The sequence below is a fragment of the Gekko japonicus genome, unplaced genomic scaffold, assembly GCF_001447785.1.
Source record: "Gekko japonicus isolate JY-2015 unplaced genomic scaffold, Gekko_japonicus_V1.1 scaffold118, whole genome shotgun sequence".
Lineage (NCBI taxonomy): Eukaryota > Metazoa > Chordata > Lepidosauria > Squamata > Gekkonidae > Gekko > Gekko japonicus.
This window is the reverse complement of record NW_015168656.1, coordinates 672,461-691,512: the sequence shown is the minus strand read 5'-3', so window position 1 is coordinate 691,512 and position 19,052 is coordinate 672,461. Positions and strand designations below refer to the sequence as shown.

Below are 19,052 nucleotides of genomic sequence, written 5' to 3'. Positions count from 1 at the left end.
AAAGGATCCTGGCTCGTCTCCATGGAGACCGTCGGTCACTCCCCCTCCTCCTATTATACTGGAAGGGGATGAACATTTTGAAATCGCTGATGTGCTTGATTCCAAACTGAAGCGTGGTAAGCTCTGGTATCTCATCGAATGGGTGGACTTCGGACCCCAGCACCGCGAATGGGTGGAAGAAGGGGATATTCGGGCCCCTTATCTGATTCGTGAGTTCCACAGGAAGTTCCCGGATGAACATTTTGAAATCGCTGATGTGCTTGATTCCAAACTGAAGCGTGGTAAGCTCTGGTATCTCATCGAATGGGTGGACTTCGGACCCCAGCACCGCGAATGGGTGGAAGAAGGGGATATTCGGGCCCCTTATCTGATTCGTGAGTTCCACAGGAAGTTCCCGGACAAACCGGGAGGTCTCCCGCCCACACCGGGAGTTCTCCCGCCCTGCCCGGGAGACGGTGTTTAAAGTGTATTTTTGAGGGGGCAGTATGTCAGCACGCTGCCATGGTGTTCTGTGTTACTTGTATCTTTGTACAGTTGCTCACCCCCTCCCCCCTGCCTGTTCACTAGTATTTTATTCTGCTGTAATGCCTAAGCCAAACAACTGGAGGATGTATTGGGGGAGTTCGCTTCACTGCCAGCTTGTTGCTTTTAGAGCCTGGGAACTGCACCTGTGTTATGTCTGGAGATAGCCTGGTTCTCAGGGAATGAGCGCGAAACCGTTTTAGTTCACCCGCCAGCAGGAAAGTGACCCATTGGTTCTGTACCTGTTTCAAATCCCTTTATTATGCTTGCCCTAACCGTTTGTAGTCAGTTCTAACAAAGAACGTGTTTGAGTATCTTTCCAATGCTTTGAAATAAAATCTTGCTGTTTAAAACGTGGATTTATTCTTGATGCTTGGGAACCCAACAATTAAACAGTATATGGTCATAGTATGGGCAGAAAAATAATATTGTGAAGGTTTTTTTGTAGCATTTTGTTTACATGTTGGAGATATGAAAAGTTAGGGAAGCACCCATGGTATGTCCTTTGGGAACTGGATTGTGGAAGCGGCATGCTTGATACTTTATATTAAAGCTGATTGAATGTCCCTGCACAGTAGGAACAGATATCACATCTAGAGAAGGAAATGATGTGAAAGAGAAATTGTGATATGTAGAGGACCTTATAATTCTTTGAATGGCACTATTCAGTCAAGCACATTATAAGAATAGGAAAGAAGCAGCTTGTGCCAGAATGTTTTTAGCAGCAGTACATGTGGAGCTGGATAAGCACATGTTAGACTTCAAAAACTGTGGTGTAGGATCAAAAATTCTGTCCTGATTTCAGGACAGAAATCATAGCAAAAATTGGTGTTGTTTTTTAGTATCCAGACATGATTATCAGAATCTACTCAGGGCAAATACAGCTTTTGGCTTTTAAGGAATGGGGTCAGTGAGTACGGCTTGTAGCCTTCAGTATGTTCTTTGCTGCTGTAAATTTGTGCCCGCTGAACTAACATTAGTTCATCTGCTGGAACTTGGAGATGAGAGTAATTCAAAGTTTAGTTGATATTGATGTGTAATGTGGAACAAATCCTGCAGGCAAGCAGCAACTATAGCCAGCTAAGCATATGCAATTGGTACATTTTTGCCAGACTGTTTTACATATAAGAAAGCTTGCTGTCATAACATTCATCTCTTACCCCAATAACTTTCAATTCCTCTTCTTTCTGTGAAGCGTTAGCACAGAATTGTGCATGCAGTGCTCAAACAATAGGAATGACATTTTAAGTGCCTGAAACTCTGCATATCTATGTACATATCTTGTCAGTTCTCAAAGATTTTAACTGAACTAATTTCCAAGCGTTGAGTTTCAGCCTTACAGTTTGATTCTGCACATATTTTATCTACACCATAGCATTTAGGATTATGGGCAGATCTTTTCCATTGGCATAATACAGCAACACCTGGCATTGCAAATGCAGTAGCATAGAGCTGGGCAATAACAAAAAAAGCCCCCGAATCAAAAAACCCTGGCATCTGCTTGGGCATGTAGTGCTGGGAAGCAGAGATGTACACAGAATTTGTTCACCTTTGGATTTGGCTCATTTGACTTACTCTTTAATGTTGTTTGGAGTAATTCAGATGACATTCCATTGGTCTGAGTGGGACACACATTTTTGCTTGTAACTTCTTAGTCTCTAAACTAATTTAGATTCAAATTGTACCCTCACTTTTCCACCAACTTTCAGGCAGGTAGTAGAATACTTCTGTATTATATAAACAATTCAAATTCTCACTTTCAGTAGGATGTAAAGGTAAAGGTAAAGGTTCCCTTGCTCAAAAGCCAGTCGAATCCGACTCTAGGGTTGCGGTGCTCATCTCCATTTCCAAGCTGAAGAGCCAGCGCTGTCCGAAGACATTTCCGTGGTCATGTGGCCAGCATGACTAAACACCAAGGCGCACGGAACGCTGTTACCTTCCCACCGAAGTGGTACCTATTTATCTATTTCTTGCTTTCGAACTATGCTAGGTTGGCAGGAGCTGGAACTAGGGATGGGAGCTCACTCCATCCTGTGGCACCCGGGTCTCGAACTGCTGAACTACTGACCTTCCACAGCCTGCAGTTCAGCGTCTTACCCACTTGAGCCACTGCAGCTCCTCAGTAGGATGAAGGGAAAATATTTTTTCAAATAATCAAGTGTTCAATTCAAAAGTGGAGGGAGGGGAGCAGAGTTTTTCTCCCCTTACCTGGACACTGCTTTTGTTTTAAAAGATACCACTTTGCATGAGAATTTCCATCTTGTATTTCTCAAGCTTCCCCATAGCTTCTTGCTTTAACTACCATTTAAGAAGAGAAAACACAGGTCCTGGACTGGAAATTTGCTCTCACACAATGACATGTTTGGATCGATCAGCATTAGCATCACTTTCTCTTGTATCTGTATGTTTGCTTATCTTTAGGAGGGCAGCCCCTTAAACCTTTTTTATTCCCATCCACAGGGCAGGTGTGTTCCCTATTACAGGTAGAAAGTAGGGCTGCCATCTCCAGTTTGGGAAATATCTGGAGATTTTGGGAATGATGCCTAAGGAGGGCAGGGTTTGGGGAGGGGAGGATCCTCAACAGGGTATAATGCCATAGAGTCCACCTTCCAAAGCAACCATTTTCTCCGGGTGATCTCTGTTGCCTGTAGATCAGTTGTAACAGTGGGTGATCTCCAGGCACCACCTGGAGATTGGTAACCCTAATGGGAGAAGAGAACAAAGCTTGGGCTCTATTCTCCCTCAGGAAAGCTTTGTCTCTGCCTAGCATGTGCTCAGTTTCAGATAATAGAAAAGCTCTGGCAAATGTGGCCCGTAGAGAGACCTAACCCAGTCTTGTCAGATCTTGGGAGCTAAACAGGGACCTGGTTAGTGCTTAGATGAGAGATCACCAAGGAAGTCCAGGGTCTCTGTACCGAGGCAGGCAATGGCAAACCACCTCTGCTTCTCTGTTGCCTTGCAAACCCTACCAGAGTCACCATAAATTGGCTGCAGCTTGGCAGCATTTTCTACTAATCTGTCCATGAACTCTGTCATCCACTGCAGGGATGATCAAAAATAGGGATGGGCATGAACCAGCTGATGAACTAAAGTTCGTCACAAATTTTGACTGGTTCATGGTTCATGAAGCAATGTTCATAAACTGAAGAACTACCACATGTGCTTGCCTATCTGTAGGCATAATGTTCATGCAAGCTTGATCCCCATCAACTCTTATTCTGAAAATTAGTGTGTTGGGCACATTTACACACCATCCAGCTCCTCTTTATTACTTCAAACCACTAATTTACTATATTTTCACTGTCCACTTGAATTCATTGACACCATCTGTCAAATCCCATTCAGTCTTCTGTTTTGTGAAATATACTTGCAGACGCTTAAGTTGGTTGGCAGGCTATATTGCTGATTAGGTTGACTGGGTGCATCTCTAGGAGCAAATATGACTGTTTTGTTTAAATCCTGTTTTACAAGATTTTAATGAAATTTTAGTCTTCATAGAGAAAGGTTATTATGGTGATCACACTGAGGTTGAGTTATATAATTGCCTTCTCCATGACATGATTTTCATTTGGTTTAAATTCTGAGCTCCACAATCAAACTTTGTACCATGGTTTTTATAAAGGCTGATTTACATTGTAGCAGAGTCTGCCTAGATGGCTAAGCTGAATGAATAAAGAAAATAATTTTGTTGTCATGTTCATTAAAGTGGACTTATAGATGCACATGTGTTACCAAACATGGCCAGTGTCAGGGAAAAACTCAGATAACATAGTCTTAAATTGGCTAATCCTTGCCCTTGGCTGGTGTTTAGTAATGACCTTGACCTGCTTCTGAGTCACTGTCAAGAAAAGGCAGCAGCAAGTGGAGAAATGCTTTTCATTATATCTGACTGTGCTGATCACAGACATTTGTTTTCCAAAGCCCTGGAAAACAAACATCTCCAGCCTACTCCTCTGAACTCGAAGTTAGCTTGCATAATGCAAGGTGGGTTTAACATGGTGATTATAAAATAAGGAATGAACAATTCCCTAAATACTCTGATCATAATGAATAATGCTATAAAATTAAATTGATTGCTCTGCAGTGCCCTACTCATCTGATATATATATAGGCAATTGATATCTTTGTTTTATATAAGCTGTCTTTGCATATATATAATATAAATCGTATGACCTTTTAGGAGCTTTTGCTTGGTCAGTGTGATAGATGTTTAGATGTATTACTCAAAAGGCAGGTTCTGTGTTTCTTAAAATCTTGAGCTTTACGACTAACAGTGTACAACTTTGTCTGTCTGTCTTTTTTCTTTTCACAGTGCCACCTTGGGCCTTAATAGCCATAGCCATAGTTGCAGTCCTATTAAGCCTTACCTGCTGTTTTTGTCTGTGTAAGAAATGCTTGTTCAAAAAGAAAAACAAGAAGAAGGGAAAGGAAAAGGGTGGAAAGAATGCAATTAACATGAAAGATGTAAAAGATTTAGGAAAGAACCTCAAAGATCAGGTAAAGTATACTTCTTGTTCTTGAACAATGTTTTGTTTAAAAAAAATAAGCTTATCAATAGCCTGAAAGCACAGAAATTAATTAGATACTGGTAATATAATTCCAGTACTTGGACTGGGGTAGGATACTATGGAGATTCTTTTCAGACAAATGTAAAACAGTCCTCCTTCTTTTTCAACAGATGAAAACCATGACACAGAATCACACCAGTGTTTCAAAATGTCACCAAAACATTGTTTCATGCTTTCACCTGTCTGGATGAGGCTAGCTAGATATCAGTTCTGCTGAATTTAGGGTTTCAGGTGTTGGAAGAAGACAAATCTGGCTTGCGGAAAGGATAGAAAGGAATAGTTTTGGTCCAATTCCACCTAGGCTTGATTAGGGCAGAACTGTTGTACATGTGAGACACACGCAGTGCAGAGGCAAGCACTTGAAAAGACTGTTTCCTTTTCCTCCCACAGATATAACCCTAGAAAGCTGTTTTGAAGTATCTGCTTACCCAGTGGTTGCCTGCCCATCCTGGCTCCACAAACAGTTCAGCCCTAAGTTTAGCCAGAAAATGGAAATAGGCTAGTCTGCTAATTTGAGATTAAATCATCCCATTTACTTTCCCCCCCTCCCACCGAGGACGGTTAAGGCTGAACTTGAATATAGGCTCTGCAGGATGCAGAACAGAAACTATTTTAATCTATAGGTCAGCTTCTGAACATCTGAAGTGAAATGTTAAAACATTTGTATTTTCCTAAGAACTATCTCCTAACACCTACTTGGCACTCTTATCTGACTTTTCAAGCTGGTCTACAGAACATTTGTAAGCAAGTCTCAACACTCTTTAATAGTCATGGTTACCAAACAAGGAATATTGAAGCTTTGTTTCCATTGATGGGTCTCTGACAAAGAAACCTCACAAAATCAACAATACATAATCTGTACTGTATTGATGTATTGTAATTTTTCAAAATTAAAAAAGAACTTTCGTAATTTTAAAATATTCAGGATTCTCTAAGAAAAGATGTTTAGAGTTTTGTTTTTAAGTATGTGTTATGCTTATACCAGCTACATGTTATGGGTCTCTGCAACATGAACTTATTAAAATCACAGCACATGTAGGAATCTCATGCCACAAAATGTATTTCAAGAAGAATGCTAGAAGTCCTAGAATCTGAGTCTCACATCATGCATTTACTGGCAGTGCCATTTTTGGACCCTAATTAACACTAGTCAGTCCCATGCATATAGAATTAGGGGGCAGGGTTTCCAGATCAAAGGGCTTGATTTCTCCTGTTCGCTTTGATCCATTAGAATTGGAGTTTAATGTTAAAAATTATTCTTTTTATACCATATGCATTCACTATCTAATAATACAAGCAGTAGCTATTCTCTTAAATTACAGTCAAAGGGTATATGTGTTAGCTTGTAAATGGCACCTTTAAGACTAGCCAAGTTTATCCCTTGTCAATGGTAAATTAATAGAACAATTTTGCCCAGGAAAAGCAGCTGCCTGCAAGTAAGTCTGTGCAGGCCGCTTACTGAGATCTGCTGCTTGTTCTCTTCTCTCCTTTTGACAGAGACACACTGTGAACAAGGCTCAGTAGTGGCAGTCCTCTCCAAAGCATTGATACTTCATCCTTCTCATCATATTTGGGCTGAAATAATGAAAATAGTTAGTTTGAATTGTCAGCAGAGGTCATTTCGGGGGGGATCGCGAGGGATCGCAGTTCCCCCGGGTGAGGTGCAGGGGGCAGGGCACACCACGAAGCCCCGCCCCCTTCTTCCGGCAGCCCCCTGCTTCCAGCCTCATTCTGTTGCAGAAGGAGGAAGAAGCAGGAGGGTAAGTTGGCGTCCTCCCCCTCTGCCTGGCCGAGGCCACTCCACGTGGCCTCCGCAAGGACTCCCAGTCCCATCCAGGAGCTTCCCCGAGGTAGCTGTGTTAGTCTGTTGCTGCAAAATAGTCCAAGAGTTCAAATAGCACCTTTAAGACTAACAAATAGCACCTTTAAGACTAATCTTTAAGACTAAGACTAACTGAATGGTGGGTGTGGCCTTATGACACACTTCTGGTGATGTCAGGGGGTGTGGCCTTATGACACACTTCTGGTAATGTCAGGGGTGTGTGGCCTCATGACACACTTCTGGTGATGTCAGGGTGTGTGGCATATGCTAATGAGTTATGCTAATGGGTTCCCCTAGCTCTTTTTCTACAAAACGACCCCTGATTGTCAGGCAGGAGTGGATTGGGTCTGTTAAATTGTTCTCTCGAAAACAGAAACACTTCTCCAAAGATGACAAAAAGTAGGAGAGTTATGGCAGTGGAACAAGCAAAGAACAGGGATATGTTAATGGGAAAAAAAATAAAGAAAAAAGAATTGGCTCACGTGATGAACTGAGGTGGGAGAAAGACTAAAGGTGATGATGCAGTTTTAGCGAACAGCTCAGTTTGAGCCGTTTCAACATACTATTGTGGGAGTACAACTTATTCCAGTACAGTTGATTCAGACAGTGCTTGCAAGAGACGTGATATATTTAGTCAATAAGTAAAGGTTACAGCTCACTTTTTCTATTCTACTGTGGCCGAAAGGCATAGACCAAATTAATGATGATCTCCAAGTCCCTTGTGTTCTCGTTTCTGTACAAGTCATAGCACGTTGGTAATGTCTCTTCAGAGAAGACCGGAGGAATTTAGTACTTGATTGCTCAACACTTTGGCAAAAGCAAGGCTTGAGGAATGGAACTGTCTGGGCAAGCCCTACTGCCAGGAGGGAATTTATCTTATTGTTCCAACCCCTAGGGATAGGCAAGGTTTAAACATGCTAGCTTTCCCATTACGGCACTAGCTTTTCAGGGTAAATCTTCAGATCAAGTGTCTTTATTTAGAATCAGTGTTTCAATGGCAGTTACACAAATAGCTGTCAGGTGGGGTAGCCATGTTGGTCAGAAGCAGCAGAACAAAGTTTGAATCCAGTGGCACCTTTAGGACCAACAAAGTCTTATTATAAGCTTTCATATACATGCACACTTCTTCAGATGCAAACAGGGTTAGGGTTTAGTAAGACCTATTTTAAATGGGATGCTGGCAAATCAAAAAGAATGTGTGGGACATTGGACTCAGCTTGCAGCTGGTTTGAATGGGGCAACTACCTGTGCAAACCCATTGTGTATGCTTAGCTGTAAGATTCATAGGCAGTGACCTATAGCACAGATGGCTGTTGCACTGGCCTGCTTACTAAGTACATGTGGCTGCTAAGCATAGGTAGAAGCCCTGTTTAAACAAGACACTGAGTAAGTGCAAAGGCTAAGTTCATTTGCCTTGGCAACATCATGTTTAAATCAGGCCTAAAGTTTTGAACTCAGCATGAAAGACAGAAAGCTGTTATCTGCTACTTCAGCAAATCAGTTGGTTTCACCCTAAAGGTGGAAGTAGTACCAGAGACAAAGAACATCCACTGCCATTTCTCTTTTCCCCCACTCTGTAACACTATTTTGAATAATACAACGTATAATGGGGGGGTCACTGTAATGTGTGATTCCATATCTGTCAGCAATACATTACACAATGTTATAGTAGCCGTTACTAGAAAGAAAGGGGGAAAGAGACACATAATAGTGGCAGCTCTATATCTCTTGTAACATCTAATTCTGCCTGAAGCCACACTAACCTAATTGCATTGCTACTATGTTGGCTTCAACAGGATTTCTGCAAAAGATAAAGCCCTCAGTATGGCACTGAATGAGTTAAAATTCCAGGGTCACATTAATCAGTGCCTGTTAGTATTGGTTAGTCTTCAAATATGTGATTTTGGGGATATCTTAATCCAGCAAAGGATTCTGCATTTCATTTACATGCTAATTGTGATTTGATGCTTCTTAATTGCTGAGTTAACTACAGCAATTGTGATCAAACTTTTCCACTTGAAAGCAGAAATTATTTGAGTGTTGCTTCCTGAGTCCTTTGAAAGTCACTTTGTACACTGATAAATAATACTAATGGTAACAACCTGTCATTTCTTTGTAGGGCAAATTATGTGTTTTGTTGATACCTTTCTTGTGAAGTTTGTTCTGTATAACATAGTATTTTTCTTGTAAATTCTATTACCTATTATTGTTGTTTACTACATCTGTTCTGACCTGGATAAATGACCAAACCTGGTAAAAGCACTGTAAACATTCTGAAATGCAGCAGCATACTTTAGTATTCATAAAGTAGAAGCTTCTTTTCTAGTGAAGCCACTGCTAATACCTTGTTATTATAGGGTTGCCAAGTCGACTTACCTCTCCGGCGGGGGACTTTGCGCGCGCGCGCCGCATGTACATCACAGGGAAGTGACATCATAACGCCGGGCACACTGGGGGCGGGGCCACAGCCATTTGAGGGGAAAACTCTATGTTTTCCCCTCAAATGGCTGTGCCCCACCCCCAGTGTGCCCAGTGTCATGACGTCACTTCCCTGTGACGTGCACGCGGGGGTGGGGTTTCCCCCGGGCCCGATTCCGCGGGGGCGGAAATCGGGCCTCCAAAGCAGGGGGAAATCCGCCCCCCGGGGGGATTTGGCAGCCCTATGTTATTATCAAATATAAGCAAAATTTTAGAAGAAGAATGCTTTTACTTATTTCCCACAATAGAAACTGTGGCTAATTCACAAGGATCTTTTTGAAAATGTTTATGTAAATATTATACAGTGGTTTGACAATACAGATACAGAATCTGTATAGATAAGACAGGACTTAAAGTTATCTGACACGTACACACATTTATAGGCAGAGAATTGTGCTTTCCAAAAATGCTGCCTGGGGCTCTTTTTGTAGCAGGAACTCCTTTGCATATTAGGTGACACACCCCTAATGTAGCCAATCCTCCAAGAGCTTACAGTAGCCCCTGTAAGAAGAGCTCTGTAAGCTCTTGGAGGATTGGCTACATTAGGGGTGTGTCGCCTAATATGCAAAGGAGTTCCTGCTACAAAAAGAGCCATTCGTTTCTTCATAGGCAAGGCACATCTCCCTTCTGCTACATCTCCCTTCTGCTACAAAGCTTCCATGAATGTCGGTGACAGTGAGGGCCAGGTAGCTCATGGGCTCAGTGGGGAGGCAGGTGAAACAGGCCACAGCTTTGCATTTGAAGTATACATTACCATCCACCAAGGTCCCCAATAAGACCATTAAGTCCAGAGAAGGAAACGTTAACTGCATAACTTGTGAGGAGGTCTCACACACTGAAATAACAAAGCCTATGCCTCATCCACTCTAGTATATTGTGCCCACAGAACCCAAATGAAAGGCTTCATTTTCCAAAGTCCTGGGTCTCCCAAGGTCTCATTACTTTTAGCTTCTAAAAAAGAACAGTATTGATGGTGTGCTTTTGGTAAAAGGTGATGCTATAACTTTGACTTTAATGCTGGGAAGTTTAATGGCTCAAATGTAGGGCTCATGAATCCTCAATATAATGTAAGATCTTTCAGGTAACAGGTGCATTGGATTCATTTTCAGTAGCATTAAGTTAAAAAAATAGAAAGCTTGGATGCCTCCTGAACCTCAGAGGAGTACATTTTAAAGCAAGTGGCTGTGTCCACATGGGAAAAAGACAAACGAGATTTGCTTTCGTGCATTTTAAAGGAGCTATTATAGTTGCAATATGCATTGATGCTGCCAGAGCTGCGCACCAGCAACAATTTAATCATGCCAGAGTTGGCTCTAATTCTGTCCTAAAACAGCTGTGTAAATGGTTCAAGGGCTTTCTACAGTTGCTCAGCACCTCATCAGACAATGTCCTACTTGTCCTTACTATAAACAAAATTCCAAATCTTAATTTCTCCTGCAAAAGAATCAGTCAGTTGCAATAAAGATTATTTCCCTTCAAACTTTTCTCCAATACAAATAAGATTAGTCTGCTTCTGTGACATAGCTGCTGTGTCACACACACTCAAGCTGATGGAGCACATATTTTGATTGACATGTTTTTCATTTTAGGTATTATCAGGCTTGTAGCTTTCATTATCTAAATCTTCAGAATCTGTGATGGGGGGGGGGGAGTTTCTGTCCCGAAGGCTCATTATCTAAATAAGATGGAGGGGCCACAAGGCCTAGGAAAGGAAACCGATAGATACAGACAGGTTATATTCAGTTGCATGGCTGATATTTCCCACATTCCTGTCTAGCAGAGTACCCATGCTGCATACTGACTTGCCTGAATGTCACACACTGTGGTGCTCATGTGAGTCTGACTCCTAACACCATGCACAGAGCACAGTGCAGATTAGCTGTTTGTATGCAGCAGTTAAAAGTAGGATTAGATCTCACAGCTGCAAGCAGAAAGCCATTTTGCACTGTGCTGTGAACAAATAAAACAGGGGGGGGGGAACAGAAGGGTGGAGGTGAACCTTAACCAAAGAGGTAAAATATGTTGTAAATCAAGTTTCATAAGGAATCTCCATATTACTTGTACAGCTTTTATGGATCAAGTTCATCTCATTCAAACACATTTTCCAGAAAGCCGTTCTTAATGTACTTTTAAGTACCTGCACCATGTGTATGCCATCAGTTAACCTTCTCTGAATCTTCCCTTATATTCACTAACCCTGTGCTTTCTGGCAGATATGATTTCATTCTACATAATATCTCTAGGGTTGCCAGGTCCTACCTGGCTGCTGGCAGGGGGACACCCGATCCTTGCTGGAGCTCTTCTGGCATGCACACTTCACGCGTGTGCCGCAATGACATTACCTGGAAATGACATCATCATGTTTTTTGGGGCTCAAAACCACAGAGTTTTGCCCAAAACCTAGAGCATCATCCCCAACTTCGTAAATGTGATTATGTCACTTCCCCCACCGGCCAGCTGGGCCATGGCAGATTAGGGCCCTGAAATCGAGGAATCCCCTGGCCCCACCAGGGGTATGGCAACCCTAAATATCTCCCACATTAACAAACAAATTGTGCTAACAAAATAATAAATACATGTATTAAAGTAATAAATTACATTCTAAAGAAAGAGGAAATACATTATTAGAACCTGGAGAGTAGCTAACAGTGCAGTAGCTAAACAGTGCAGTCCTATATCCTTCTAATCCATTGAACTCAGTAGGCTTAGAAGTGTCTTTAGCATTGCATTATAAAATTCCAACAAGGCTCCCAGGCTGAGATTTACAAACTAATTCAGCACAGATAAACTGCAATATATCATTCAGTCTCTTAAGTTTTACTCATTTCAGAGAGACTTAAATACATATTTTGATGGGTATAGAGATTTCATGTCAGATGAGCAGGGAAGTGATCCAAATAAAAATATCTCTCCTTATACAGAATTGTGAACTGAGGTGGCACTTTCTGAACATTCCACACGCTCCTAAATCAATTGACTCTATGATGTGTCACTCAGAAGCTGTCCCTATCCACTGTCTGTGTTGCCTGAGTCCTGCCTCCAGCATTCTAAACAGTTTGCTGTTCCTCTCCGAGATCTCCCAGAAATCACTGTGTTCCCCAGCCAAAGCACATCATTTCCCCTACAGAAAGTTTCCCAGCTATTACAATTGATCTCCAGATGACCAAGATCAGTTCCCCTGGATATAATGGCTGCTTTGGCCAGTGGACTCTATGGCATTATACCCTGCTGAGGTCCCTCTGCGCCCCAAATCCTGCCCTCCCCCAGGCTCTACTCCTCAAATCTACAGGTATTTCCCAACCCAGAGTTAGCAACCGTGTAACTGGCTATGGAACCACTTTCCAGACCCTTGGAACCCAGAAAACATGGCATAGGAGGAGGTGCTTTTCTACCTTAGCTGCCACTGCATAGCTCCAAATTAACATAAGCCAACCTCCAGGCAGCACCTGGAGATCTCCAGCTATTACAACTGATGTCCAGATGACCAAGATCAGTTCTTCTGGAGACAATGGCTGCTTTGGCCAGTGGACTCTATGGCATTATACCCTGCTGAGGTCCCTCCCCACCCCTTCCCTCCCCAGGCTCTACCCCTCAAATCTACAGGTATCTCCCAACCCAGAGTTGGCAACCCTGTAACTGGCTATGGAACCGTTTTCCAGACCCTTGGAACCCAGAAGACATGGCATAGGTGGAGGTGGTTTTCTACCTTAGCTGCCACTGCATAACCCCAAATCAACATAAGTCAGAGGTAGAGGGAACCATACCTGTTACCATGAGGCTGTCCTCCCATACTACTCATGGGGCAGCAAAATGACTTGAGACAGCCCTGCCTTATAGCTAAGCAGAAGGAAATAAACACGGCTTGCCTCCCTCTATTTTCCCCTTCCCTCTTCCGCCCCACCAGCCACAGTCGGAACACTCACTTGGAGCTTCCTTCTAGAGCTCATTGTATTTCTTCCCACAATGGGCCTTACTCCTAGTTTATAATAACCACAAACTTACTTTCACCTAAATATATTGAAAGTAAAGTTTAATTGTGACCATTGCTAGTATTTTTATTTCTTTAACCAAAGATCATTATAAAACTTAAGAAATTAATGAATTTATATAGAATTTGACTAAAGAAATATATTCCACTGAACTTGAACATGACAATTAGATCAGCAGATCATCACTAGAAGCCACAGTGGTGCAGACAAAATGTCATCTAAATTTCTGTGCCATTACTATAAAAAGAGTCCCTTAGCAATAATGTGTTTGCTACATTTATTTAGGTATTTAGCCACAACATTCATCTAGTCATACATATTTCCCTTATAGTGTGGCAATATATTTTTCCCTAGGATATTCATAGGCTGGGCAACATAAAAGATATTGATAAACTGAAGTTTCCTATATTATCTGCTGGTCACAGATGCCAGTCTTTTAGGTTTGAGAGAAAGTCCTGATCTTAGAACTTGTGCTATGTCACAGTATCTTTTTATCTCTCTTTATATATAAAAGCTGAATGGTGGTGGCAAGATTGCATGTGCTCCCTCAGCCATTGGCCCGTCGGCTGCCAGTCAAGACTACTGGCATGCCATTGGCCGGGTCTGCTCCTCTTCCCCACCCACTCCCCTTTCAGCCACTGTTCTCTGTCAGAAGCTCTGTGTCTCCCGACAAACACACTTCTCTTGCTTAGCTCCTGTGTGGGTCAAAGTTTTTCTTCAGTAGCTGTTGTGAGGAACTCATAGGGTTGCCAGCTCCAGGTAAGGAAGCCAGTTTAAGGAAGCCAGAGTTTGGGGAGGGGAGAGGGGAGGCCTCAGTTGAATAGAATGCCATAGAGGCCACCGGCCAAAGCATTCTAACTTCTCCCTCAGTGGCTGTTGGTTGGCAACCAAGCTTGGATCTGCCAGTAACAAAACCCTTTCTACGCCTCTATGAGGAACTCATTGGGCCCAGTCCTGAGTATGGTTGCCAGCTCCAGGCTTGGAAATTCCTGTGGAGTCCTTCGGGGGGGCCCAAATGCAGCTCTCCACAAGATCCACCCCCCAAATCTCTAGGTATTTCCCTACTCAGAGCTGGGAAGCCTACTTTCCCCTCAGTGCCTGCTGCTGGTCAACCAAGCTTGGTTTCTGTCAGTAAAAGGCCCTTTACACACCTATTTTGGCCTTAGGAGAAAACCCATTGTGTCCTTCTACCCTGCTGACAGGCCCCTCCCCCCATTACAGCCAAGGTGACATGGCAGTCAGGGCTTCAGAGCACAGCAGAGGCTGCAGGTGGGGGGATGGAAAGCTGAACAGTGAGGGGGAAATGAAGGTAGATTGATGCCTGGTTGGGAAGGAGATAGGGTTGCCAACTCCAGGTGGCAAATTCCTGGATATTTGAGGGATGGAGCCTGGACAGGATGAGGTTTGAGGAGTGATGGGACCTCAGACAGGTACAGTGCCATGGACTCTGCCCTCCAAACCAGCCATTCCCTCATGGGGAACCACTGCTGCCAAAATCCAGTTGAGGGTTGGAGATCACTCAGAATTCCAACTGGTCTCCAGATGGCATTGATCAGTTCCCCTGGAGAAAATGGTGGACTCTGTGTCCTTATATCCTGCTGAGTTGGCCCCCCTATGACAGCCAAGGTGATGTGGCAGTCAGGGCTTCAGAGCACGGTGGGGACTGCTGGTGGGGGGGGGATGGAAAGCTGATCAGTGAGGGGGAAATGAAGGTAGGTTGATGCTTGGCTGGGAAGGGGACAGGGTTGCCAACTCCAGGTGGGAAATTCCTGGATATTTGAGTGATGGAGCCTGCAGAGGGTAAGGTTTGAGGAGGAGTGAGGCCTCAGACAGGTACAATGCCATAGACTCTGCCCTCCAAATCAATCATTCCCTCATGGGGAAGCACTGTTGCCAGTCTCCAAGTGAGGGCTGGAGACCACTCAGAATTACAACTGATCTGTTCCCCTGGAGAAAATGGTGGACTCTGTGTCCTTATACCCTGCTGAGGTTGCCATAGCAAATTGATGCTGAGTGCTCACGGTCTTGGCACTCTCCCAGAGCCTCTTTCTATAACTCATTGTATTTATTTCCACAATGGGCCTTATTCCTAGTATATTATATTTCCCAAATATTTTTAACCAAGTATTTGGCACTACATAAATCCTTAGCTTTCCACAAATAAAGACCAAGCTATATTGTGGTATATGATGACTAATACACTGGAAACAAATTAAAATTTGACTCAGTCTATTCATACATACAGGTCATGAGGTTTCCAGTTGAAGACCTAGAATCCCTCATAAGTGTCTTAACTGAAATCAGCGGAGCTTTCGATTTAATGCCTTTAGGACTGAGATGAGATGACAAAAATTTCATTTGGGCTCCCCATGACCCTGATCCAAAACAAATTTCATATTGAAACAGATCACTTGGCTTTCTGTTACTGTGAATATAATGATAATTGTTACCTGAGAATAAGAACCATTCAATTAAATGAGACATAGCCTCTCTCTCTCAAACAGTACTAAACTGCAAAAAGACTTTTAAAAATATTTCTACTGAGCCAGGAAAAAAGCAGACTCACAGGATGCTTAATGGAGGCAGGAAAAGTAGGGAGATGTGAAAAGTTGGTTTCATTGTCCAGGGATAGGAGGCAGGAAAGCCAAATTCACAGATGGTTTTATCTCCCTGGACCTAAATAAACTTAAGTAAGTGATTCTAGTCCCCAAATGCTACAGTCCAACTAGCTCCAGCTCTCTCTTCCCATTCCATTCCATCCCCTCCTCTCCTGCTGCTGCCTACTAAAAAGGGGGGGGAATAAAGCAGGGGAGCAGGGACAGACTGGCAATTGAAATTACCCTGGAAATAATTTCCAAAGTAGACCAATCCATACTGTTGATCAGGTGAAAGATACAGATCCTTGGTAGACCAAAGAGTACAAAATTGACTATACCTTTTGGGTATAGCGAACACCCTTTTCCAACAACCTAAGAGGCGACTCTACACATGGACATCACCAGATGGGCAACACCGAAATCAGATTGACTATATAATTTGCAGTCAAAGATGGAGAAGCTCTATCCAGTCAGTAAAAACAAGACCTGGAGCTGACTGTGGTTCAGATCATGAGCTACTCATTGCAAAATTCAGACTTAAACTGAAGAAAATCGGGAAAACCACGAGGCCATTCAGGTTTGACCTAGATCACATCCCTGATGAATATACAGTAGAGGTGAAGAATAGATTCAAGGGTCTGGATTTGATAGATAGAGTGCCTGAAGAACTATGGACGGAGGTTCGTGACATTGTACAGGAGGCAGCAATCACCACCATACCAAAGAAAAAGAAATGCAAGAAAGCAAAATGGCTTTCTGATGAGGCTTTACAAATAGCAGAGGAAAGAAGGAAAGCGAAAGGCAAAGGCGAAAAGGAAAGATTTACCCAACTGAACGCAGATTTCCAGAGAACAGCAAGGAGAGATAAGGAGGCCTTCCTGAATGAACAGTGCAAAGTAATAGAAGAAAACAATAGAATGGGAAGGACTAGAGATCTCTTCAAGAAAGTTGGAGAAATCAAGGGAGCGTTCCATGCAAAGCTGGCCATGATAAAGGACAAAAACGGTAGGGACCTAACAGAAGCAGAAGAGATTAGGAAAAGATGGCAAGAATACACAGAAGAACTATACAAGAAAGACCTCGATGTCCTTGACAACCACGACGGTATAATCACTGACCTCGAGCCAGACATCCTGGAATGTGAAGTTAAATGGGCCTTAGAAAGCATTGCTAACAACAAAGCTAGTGGAGGTGATGGTATTCCAGCTGAGCTATTCAAAGTCTTAGAAGATGATGCTGTTAAAGTGCTGCACTCCATTTGCCAGCAAATTTGGAAAACGCAACAGTGGCCACAGGATTGGAAAAGGTCAGTATACATTCCAATCCCAAAGAAGGGCAATGCCAAGGAATGTTCAAACTATCGCACAATTGCACTCATATCACACGCTAGCAAGGTCATGCTCAAGATCCTACAAGCTAGGCTTCAACAGTACGTGGATAGAGAACTACCAGAAGTACAAGCTGGGTTTCGAAGAGGTAGAGGAACTAGAGATCAAATTGCCAACATTCGCTGGATTATGGAGAAAGCAAGAGAGTACCAGAAAAATATCTACTTCTGCTTCATTGACTATGCTAAAGCTTTTGACTGTGTGGATCACAACAAACTATGGCAGGTCCTTAAAGAGATGGGAGTACCAGACCACCTCACATGTCTCTTGAGAAACCTGTATAAGGGCCAAGAAGCGACAGTTAGAACCGGATATGGAACAACTGATTGGTTCAGCATAGGAAAAGGAGTACGACAAGGATGTATATTGTCGCCTTGCTTATTTAATATATATGCAGAGTACATCATGCGAAATGCTGGCCTGGATGAATCACAAGCGGGAATTAAGATTGCTGGGGAAAAGATCAACAACCTCAGATATGCAGATGATACCACTCTAATGGCTGAAAGTGAAAAGGATCTAAAGAGCCTCTTGCTCAGAGTAAAAGAGGAGAGCGCAAAAGTGGGCTTGAAGCTCAACATCAAAAAAACTAAGATCATGGCATCCGGCCCCATCACTCCTTGGCAAATAGAAGGGGAAGCTGTGGAAGTAGTGACAGACTTCACGTTCCTGGGATCCCAGATCACCGCAGACTGTGACTGCAGCCATGAAATTAAAAGACGCCTGCTCCTTGGGAGGAAAGCGATGGCGAACCTAAACAGCATGATAAAAAGTAGAGACATCACCCTGCCAACAAAAGTCCGCATGGTCAAAGCAATGGTATTCCCAGTAGTCATGTATGGCTGTGAGAGTTGGACTATAAGGAAGGCCGAGCGCCGAAGAATAGATTCTTTTGAACTATGGTGCTGGAGGAGACTCTTGAGAGTCCCTTGGACTGCAAGAAGAACAAATCAGTCAATCCTCAAAGAAATCAACCCTGACTGTTCCCTGGAAGGCCAGATAATGAAACTGAAGCTCAAATACTTTGGCCACCAAATGAGAAGGGAGCACTCACTGGAAAAGACCCTGATGCTGGGAAAGATTGAAGGTCAAAGAAGACGGGGACGGCAAAGGATGAGATGGTTAGACAGTGTCAGCGATGCAACGAACATGAAATTGAGCCAACTTCGGAGGACGGCGGAAGACAGGAGAGCCTGGCGGGAGATTGTCCATGGGGTCGCGAAGAGTCGGACTCGACTGTGCGACTGAACAACAACAAAGTCCCATTTCTAATCATGGAAGCTGGAACTACATGCTATTTTTTATGATGGCACAAGAGTCCTTTTTGGTTTGCCACAACAGACTAACATGGTTACCCCTCTAGAATGTGTCTTTTCTAATTACTCAGTTTGTGCAAAGATCTCACTAGGCCTTAGCCTAAGAGTTTGTTTTCAATGTGACCTGAATTCTAGAAGAAGACTACTTCTGGGCATGCACAGAATGCCTTTCCCTCATCATTAAAACAAACAAACAAATTGCTGTCTCCTTTCTTCCCATATGCTTTAACAATTCAGTAGCACATTTAATGATGCAGAAGAAGCAGTGGGATCATTGAATAATATTTTTAAATCCCTCTGTAAAAATTAGAATAGGATAACTACATGCTATGAACCTTTCATAAGAATAAAATAAAAGGCTTGTTGGATTAC

The 19,052-nt window shown here is 42.9% G+C and overlaps 1 protein-coding gene across 1 annotated transcript in view; it reads left to right on the top strand.

The window, feature by feature from the left end:
* Positions 1-19,052, top strand: part of SYT1 (synaptotagmin 1) — a 261,220-nt gene that overhangs the window by 91,111 nt on the left and 151,057 nt on the right. Inside the window, exon 2 of the mRNA XM_015415210.1 lies at positions 4,835-5,019. Coding sequence (XP_015270696.1) covers positions 4,835-5,019 — 185 coding nt within the window. The remainder of the gene's footprint in view (positions 1-4,834; positions 5,020-19,052) is intronic.